Source organism: Chelonoidis abingdonii, chromosome 1 (assembly GCF_003597395.2).
Source record: "Chelonoidis abingdonii isolate Lonesome George chromosome 1, CheloAbing_2.0, whole genome shotgun sequence".
Classification (NCBI taxonomy): Eukaryota; Metazoa; Chordata; order Testudines; family Testudinidae; genus Chelonoidis; species Chelonoidis abingdonii.
In genome coordinates, this window is record NC_133769.1 from 186593428 (window position 1) to 186602558 (window position 9131).

A 9131-nucleotide genomic window follows, 5' to 3' on the forward strand; every position below is an offset into this window, starting at 1 on the left:
GGCGCCCAGCCGACCCGCTGAGTGTTGCTAGGGTAAAAGTTTCTCCGACGGCTGTGCACGTGGCGCGCACACACCTAACTGGAATGGATATGAGCAACACATCTCGAAGAACAATAGTTACAAAGGTGAGTAACCTTGTTTTTTTTAAATAATGATTTCTAAGTTCATCTTGGGATTCGAGGGGGAAAGTCTAATTCTTGCTGTTTTAATGATTGGGTTGGCTGTACACTTGAGCAGCCTTAATTCTAAGTGAATGATTTTCTTTTGTGAGGAAATTGACGTAAAAATATAATGAGTTACCACAGTGGAAGTAAAATATTATTCCTTAATTTTGTTAATGCCTGATGTCTTTTTTTTTATATTTTTTTTACTCTGTAGACCTGCCACCACCTCCAGTGCCACCTCCTGCTATTAAATCTCCTACTGCCCAGTCCAAGTCACAGCTGGAGGTGCGACCTGTCATGTTGCCAAAACTCGCCTCTATAGAGCCGAGAACAGACAGGTCCACGGAAAGAAAAGGAGCAAGCTACAAAGGGAGGGAAGGGGCAGATGGCAGACAGCATTCTGATGTGCGGACAAATTCAGGAGAGCGCAGAGAATTGCAGGAACAGCAAAATGATGGGAAACTGCGAGGAAACAAAGCAGCAAAGCGAGAAGGCACAGCAAAAACTCATCTTCTCCAAGGTGATTTTGCCATTCATTGAGTTTAATGAAATATATACCGTAGCTAAGCAGGAGGATCTGGTCCACAGATCTCCTGATCAAATTCACAGCAGACTTGAGAAGTTAGGCCCAGTCTACACTATATAGGTGCTGGAACTGGGGGTGCTGCCACATCCCCTGACTTGAAGTGGTTTCCATCATATACAGGGTTTACAGTTTGGTTTAATGGCTCTCAGCACCCCCACTATGCAAACTGTTCTAGCACCCGTGCTACACTATGGGGTTAGGTTGACATAACTTGCCTTGCATCTAACTACCTTTGGAAGTGTCTTCACTTAAATGTGGCTCCTGCTGACATAAGTGCCTCTCTATGCCAATGTTGTAACACCACTTCCCTGTATGGCATAGTCATGGTTGACGTAATTAAGTTTATGCAGTGTCAATGAAGACACTGCGTTGCTTAGGTTGACTGTTACTGCCTATCAGGAGCTGTCCTAGTCCTACAATGCCCCACACTTACAGTAGGATCAATACAAGTGCTCCTGGTGAAGAAGTGCACTGGAGACACAAAGAGCTACACATGCATACACAAGCAATTTAATAAGTGAATATAGATGCAAAAAACCCTTCACTTTTCTCAGTGATTATTGGGGTTAGTATTGGAGGGCGGAAGGCCCTGGTTACTGGGCCACCATCTCTCCTTCTGGAGTGGGGAACCAGGTGCTTCCAAAATGTAGGAGAAAAAAATCAGTAAAACAAAAATGAAACAACCCCTCCCCACACACAAATATACACACACCAAAAAAAAAACCTTTCCCCTTCCCCTCTCCCTTCCAAATAATGACTTTTGTAAAACTTGGGAAACTTTTGATAAAAATAAATAAAACTGAAAATGAAAAGCCTTAAATTATACTGCATTACAAAGTGAAAACAGATCGCATTGCTGTGCATCAAGTAGGCAATATTGTGAACTCAATCTTGTGAAAATAATATATTCATTTCACTATTGTATGGTCCTTATACGCACAGGCCTGTATGTGCATACCTTACATGTTGCAGCCACACCTGGAGAGACATTCTTGGAATGCCTTATGGACTTTTGTAAGTTGTATGAACTCCTCCTGCCTCTACCCCAGGTTATTAAGGGAATTTAGTGAGACTCAGGTAACCCAAATATTTAGCAATAGTACTGGTGAATTGAAGATTGAGTCATTTTTACCTCATTTATACATTTCCACATTTATAAAGGAAAAAGGTGCAACCCAGATTTCAAAAACCCACATAGTCTTGCTTCGGTCCCCTTTAAAAAAGTAGAACACTATAATGAAAATTAGGCCAACAGAATGGGTTGGAGATGAACAGGTTACAAATAATAACCATGATGATGTTACAAAAAAATGGATCATGCTAGACCAATCTAATCTCTTCTTTTATGGAGGTCAGTAAGGCTATCGATAAAGGGAGTTCATATGACAGTATCTGTCTGGCCCTTAGTAAAGCTTTGGGCAAAGTAGCAAGCAAATGCTTGATTCTTTCTTAGGCTAGCTAGCCTGGATACAAAACAGGGGAATAGAAATTGGACAGTAAATTGGTTAAATGGGCACATAAGCAAGAGGTCACTGTAAATGGCAGTGGGTCACAATAAAGAGAAGTCATTAGAGGGTTACTTCAGAGGTTGGTTCTGGGGCTGTTGCTTTTCAATTTATGTATTAATGGCTTAAAACAGGTGGCAAAATTTGCTGATGACAGTAAAATTGGAAACAATATTAATATTTAAGGGGCATCTCGCCTTCAGAAACAGTTAAAATGTTAGGGCAGATGTCTGTGTGTGATTAATAGATATGCACTTGAGCTCTAAAATCATGAGGCAGCCTACGTGTGATTGGGTAAGGAAATGAAATTTACTGACAATAAAAGGAATGGAAGCATTCAGGTTTGTACTATCTATTACTGATTCTAATTATTATTTACTTAATAAAAATACTTAGCTCTGGTATACTGCTTTTCAGCCATATATCTCAAAACAAAATGAAAAATGAGGGATAAGGAATTTTAAGGCCAAAGTTTTCCAAAGTGTCAGCTGATTTTGGGTGTGTCTGTTTTTCTGTGCCCAACCTGAAACCAACCCAAAGGACCTGATTTTCATAGGTGCTTAGCAGCTGCACATCCTGTTGACTGTAGTGTAAGCCTACTGCACTGATTCCCAAAGTTTTTATTAAGGCAACCTACTCACTGAATTTTTCTTTTTTTGTAAGCCACCATTCACAGATGTACCCTCCGCCCTAGCAGACGGGAAGGGAGGACACAGTGTGTGAGCAGGAGAGGTTGGAGAGAGAGTCTGCCCCACAGTCACCCAATAGCAGTGGCTCCTGTCTCATGGGGCTGGGATCAACTCCCTGCTCCAGGCATTGTGTCCTAATACCTAGGGTCACAGGCTTGGCCTCCTGAGTTGTGGTGAAACCCTGTGCACCAGGTTACAATGCCCAGAGCGGGGAGCTAGGACCAGTCCTGCAGAGTGAGTGCAAAGCAGTCCTGCTATCCAACTCTTGTGGCCTCCAATACTCATCAGGCCAGGAGAAGTGTATATTTGCCTAGGCCAGGGCCCAATGATGGGTTAATCTGACCCTGGACATGGTGACTCCTCTAGTGCCTTTCTGCAATCTACTGGTGGGACAGGACACACCGTTTGGAAAACAATGGTCTAGTGGATATGGAGACAGGAGATCTGAAGTGTATTACTGAGTCTGCTACTGTTTGTAAGACTCTGGCCAAGTGACATAGGCCCAGAGTTACAAAAGTTTCCACTAAATTTGAGTGCCTACATTTTTAAATGTTCAGCTCGAGATATGCTGGGCCTAATTTTCAGAAGTGCTGAGAACCCACAACTTCAGTAGAGATCAAGGATGAATTGTCCCCTCCACCTCCAAAGTCATACCTGACAAATATGCTGCAAAGGTTTTATTTATTTCTCCATTTTCTGCTGGAATATAGAGCAGGGGTCATAAGTTTCATGTCATAAGTGGACATGCATCATGGATCACTCAGTTGCTTCTTTCTCTCCATTTCCATATTTCTAACCTCACTATTACCTTTTCTTCAATAACATTTTTTACTCGGGTATGGAAACAATTGTGAAGCAGTTCATAGTGCTATCAGCCATCACTCTAAATCTCTGAGTGGCCTTTTGAAAATTGCACACATCAAGTATGTATGCAGACTTTGCAGATGCACATTATATCAACGCATATAATTGTATATAACAATGTATATATTTCATTACACAGAGGACATCTTACCATATTGTAGGCCTACGTTTCCAACATCAAATAATCCAAGAGATCCCAGTTCCTCCAGCTCTATGTCATCAAGAGGATCAGGAGGTAGACAAAGGGCAGATCAAACCAATATAGGCCGAAGAAATGCTGCAGAAATGCAAATACTGGGAGCATATGAACAAGGAGAAGAAGAAGAAGAATTAGAGGTAACGGCAATGACACTAATAGCAATGCATAGGATAGACCTTTATCATTGGCAAATGATTTGCGGACCTAGATAGATAGCAAGGGAAAAGCATGTTTCAAAAGTGGAAATATTTTACCTAGGAAAATTATTTTAATTGTTCATTAAACATAAGCACATAACAATGGCCATACTGGTCAGACCAGTGGTCCATCTAGCCCAGTATCCTGTCTTCTGCCAATGCCAGATGCATCAGAGGGCATGAACATCAAGTGATCCATCTCCTGTTGTCAAGTCGCAACATCTGGCAGTAAGAGGCTCAGGGACACCCGGTCATGGGGTTGCCTCCCTGACTATCTTGACTAAAAGCCATTGATAGACCTATCCTCCATGAACTTATCCAGTTCTTCTTTAACCCAGCTATAGTTATGGCCTTCACAGCATCCCTGACAATGGCTGGCTGTATATTGTGTGAAGAGGTACTTTTTGTTTGTTTTAAATGTGCTGCCTATTCATTTTATTGGATGATGCCAGGTTCTTATGTTATGTGAAGGGGCAAATAACACTTAGTTTTTTCGCACCATTCATGATTCTATAGACCTCTGTCATCCTCCCCCTTTGTTGTCTCTTTTCAAAGGTGAACAGTTCCAGTCTTTTTTATCTTCCTTCATTTGGAAGCTGTTCCATGCCCCCAATCATTTTTTGTTGCTCTTCTCTATACATTGTTGTTGTTGTTCTTTTGTTATTCCCAAACAAAAGCTATGTTAAAATAGAGATACGGTTGAGAATACGTATGAGGATGTTGTGGTTATTCACAAAACCAAGCATTATAAGCACAGGAAATTCAAAATAAAGATTAAATTTAAAATAATACAAACATGTTCAGATATAGAAATACAGAGTTAGGGCTCCCAAAACAACCTTAACTCTACCCTCTCATGACATATCTTAGAGTCTTTTGTGCTAGATTAGACTGAATAGATACTTAAAGACATATTATGTATTTTGTTGTCGTCCTCTAGTGTCAACCAAATTCAGCCTTTGTCTTAAAATTCATGCATAATAGCATGGTTATATGTTGTTTGTAAGTAAAAATCTCTAAGGCGAGAATGAAAATACTTTAAACAATAAAATCAAGCTAACTCCTAGCCATTTTTTGGATTTCTTACAGGAAACCGAAAGCTGAAGAGGACGAGAGATGTACTGTAACAGGCTTTGAAATCTAATCAGAAAAATATCACTTAAGATGCCTCGAGTCTGATGATATTTGATGCCAGAAATAATGTTCAGTGCAATCAGAGTGTACAAACTTTCATTTTTATTCATGCCATCAAAACACTAGTCTTTATTTTACTATTTCTTTTTAACCCCTTTTCATTATGAACAGCCCCTGACTATTGCATAACGCTAAGTGTATCACCTTCTTTCTGCCCAAAAGGCAGGTAACCTGCTCTTCCTGGTGTGGATGCCAACTGGCACTTCAGGATTTGGACAGAAGAGGGTGCCAAAACCAGGGATTCTTAGTTTTCACCCTGCAGGCGGCACCAAGCCAGTTGATACAGCACCGAGTCAGTTGATAATCTTCCATGTAATATAGCATTGATTAAAAATACTAAGTTGCATAAAGTGAAATTTATGCAAAGGGTTCTTCTAATGTAGTGGCTTTACTCTAGCCTACAGTTAGTGCAAAGGGTAACTTGCATTTTCAAAATGGACTGTTCCTTTTATTTCCTGCCAGTTTCTCAATTACCCTTTGCAGCAGCAAAAGAATTACTTCTTAAAATGCAACTAGAAGCAATTTGGGGTGGGGTGGCTCATATAGTAAATATATACTCATTTTAAAGCCCCTGTGGTACTTTAATTTGTCTTCCCTATTTTCATCATTCAAGTACATTCTTATTGAAAATGTCCTTTGGGATAGGCAGGAGCCAAGCCAGTAGGAACTCTGGTGGTCTAGTCCTCGCATGAATAAGCCTATTAGAAACTTGTTCTAATTTTCAACTTAAATGATTCATAAGCAAGGAAAATAATGGACATTTTTAATAATAATTGGGTAAGGACATCGTTATTGTGACTGGCCCAAATCTCAGACCTCTACTTGTAGTATCAATTCACCTTAAAGAAGTGCCACTTAAAGATGTTTTGTTTTATCTTGGGGTTTGTTTTGTTTTGCAATGCACTGCTTTTTTTTTTTTTTTTTTTGGTTTTAAAAGCACAATCACTAAACTTTATTTGTAAACCATTGTAACTATTAACCTTTTTGTCTTATTGAAAAATGTTAAAAAGCATTTGTTTGGGACTTGTTTTCATCTTTTTGTTAATGCTTTATATTTGTATTTGGAATATTTGAATGATGACAGATGGTAAAGTAACATACCTATATGTGGGCCATAAACAGAACAGTTCTCATTTTTCCTGGACTTGTGAAACATTCTCAAGTTTACTGTGGCCTATCTCAACAGTGGATTTTCATAAAAGCTGAAATAGAGGCATTAGTTGTGTTGAATTTTGCCAAATGATGTCCTCTCTCAGTAGATTTTATTATCTTTTCTGTAATTATATGATTTCTTTGTCATTGGTGCTAATGGAAAATTGTGTGTTTGTTTATGGACAGCTATCAGGACTAGCCCCAATGGAAGAAAAAAAGAGTGTTTTGGTGTTTACTGAGGACTGAAAATTTTCATTTAGCTAATTTTTCAAAAAATGGTTACATAGAAAGGATGTGCAGTACTAAGGGAACAATCCATGTGATTAATGTTTTCATTATGCTCATGTAAGAAACCTCATATTTTAGCCATAATTTTGCATACTGAGGATCCAATAATCAGAAAAGTAATTTTTGTCACATTATTTATTAAAAATGTTCTCAAATACAGCATCTTGTCTTGTAAGGTTTCTTGTTTTCCTCCAAACTCATGTTTAGAGTCTGATTATGATATGATTTATATCAATATACTTGATTATTCCACTGAAGGCAACAGGATCAGGCCCTTAGACTTTTGTATAATAACTTCTGATAATCATCAAGATAGAAATACCGAGTGCTTCGTGAATATTTTAGCAGCTCTAATAGGGTAAACCATTACATCTCTGAAAGCATGCTAACTTCCAAAATGAGCTGAAGACAGAAGTCCAGTCCCTAACCAATGTCCATATAACACTGTAGACCAGAGAGGTGACACATTTGTTGGGGGAGGAAATGAGTGTAAGAGACTCCAAATTCAGTGCTAGGGAATTTCTTTGCTAATCTACTTCCCAGCCTGGCCAAGGAATTTGTTTGCTGGGGACTGCACATAGTATAGGGGTGTCTGAGTGCCTACTGCTGGCCCTTCACTCTAAGGGTACGTTTACATTGGAGCTGGGAGGTGTGGTTTCTAACCCGTGTAGACATACATGCACCAGCTCTGCTCAAATTAGTGCACTAAATATAGTATCCAGGGTAGCACAGGCAGTGGCTCAAGCTAGCTTCCTAAGTGCGTAGCCAGGGGTCCAAACAAGTATGTAATCAGGCAGCTAGCCTTAGCTGCTCCAAGTGCTACCCCGGCCACACTGCTATTGTTAGCATGCTGGCTTGAGCAGCACTAGCACAGGGAATTACACCTCCCAGCTCAAATGTAGACATACCCTGAGTCATCTCTGTGCTATTGTGATGTCTACAAGATCCTGTCTGTGGATGATAGTTGGACAGTAATTGAGCTGTGACCATCTTTTTTCTTCGTCTTCCCTTTTTCTGCTCCTTTACTTTAATTACCCCATTCTTGCCATTCCTCACCCTGTCTTCTCTACCTCAATTTAAAAATATAAAAAATCAAAACCAAAAAACCCTGTAACTAATTAAAGCTATACCAATTCTCTACCGTGTTCATTGTCTTGTATGGTATCTCCCTGTTTCCTAAAATTCCCTCCCTGAAAATTTATCCAAGTGAAATAAAGAATCATATTCTCTACACACAACACCATCACAATCCTGCTAGCTTTAAAAAAAAGCATCTGTTAGGACAGTGTCTTTCTTTTTTTCTACATGGTTCAGCGCTTAGCCTGGTTCACACCAATAACATTAAAAGACTTTTCTAGAACTGGAGAAACTGGAGCTTTTGGCAACTGAAGGATGGGCTGGCAAAGCTAAGAGTTGGAGGGCACAAAGAGAAATTCATCTTTGATTGGACATTGGTACCAGATGTAATTTAATTGGAGCTTACTTCATTCCTCACTGGTATAGAGAAATACAGGAAACCAAGGACCAGATCTCCAATTGATGTAAATCTGTGCAGATCTACTGAAGTCATAAACACCAGCTGAAGTTCTGGCCCCAAATGTAAGTGAGGTAGGAAAACTTTCCCATTTAATTATTTTGGTTAGCAATAGCTAAACTAGTTTAGCCATTGTCCATAAAAATGTAATTTGTTGTTTTATATGGTCACATCTAGAAGCAAAGTAATAGTATGGTAAGATTTTTTTCATTAGTTCAAAGGCAAAAACAATATAAATGCAAAGATTTCTTCCATCTGCACTGCTTTTCCAATACATTATGGGTTTCAGTAACATTAAAATGCACAAAACAGTGAAGTGAAGAGATGTATATTGCAATCTGAGTTTCAAAAATGGTTACTGCTGTTGATCCATGTTGAAAGATAATTGATCTCATCTTTCAGAATTCATCTGTAGTAAAACAAGGTCACCCTTGCATTGCTAACATAAATTAACAATTGTTCATTGGCTCGGAAGTCAGCATAGCAGAAAAAAAAACATTCTTCAAAGGTTTTGGAATATTTCCTTGTGTTCCAAATTCATTCCCAATAAGAAGAAATAGTGCATAAATGTCAGAAAAAAATCCTTAATGATAGTATTGAGTATCTACTTATATGTAGAAGTTTGACTAACCCTAAGGTGTTTTCTATGAAATTCTGTAATGAGAATAAAACGTCAAATTATCAGAGAAAAGTAATATTCCAATGGAGACATGAATGTGATATGAAAAATTGTCTAAAACACTGAAGCTATCATAAGAA

The 9131-nt window shown here is 38.9% G+C and overlaps 1 protein-coding gene across 1 annotated transcript in view; it reads left to right on the forward strand.

Annotated features, from left to right (window-relative positions):
- The window catches only part of ROBO1 (roundabout guidance receptor 1), a 1116086-nt gene extending 1109089 nt beyond the window's left edge, over window positions 1-6997 (forward strand). The window contains exons 29-31 of the mRNA XM_075073102.1: window positions 379-684; window positions 3948-4144; window positions 5294-6997. Coding sequence (XP_074929203.1) covers window positions 379-684; window positions 3948-4144; window positions 5294-5308 — 518 coding nt within the window. The 3' untranslated portion in view covers window positions 5309-6997. The remainder of the gene's footprint in view (window positions 1-378; window positions 685-3947; window positions 4145-5293) is intronic.
- The last annotated feature ends 2134 nt before the right edge of the window (window positions 6998-9131 follow it).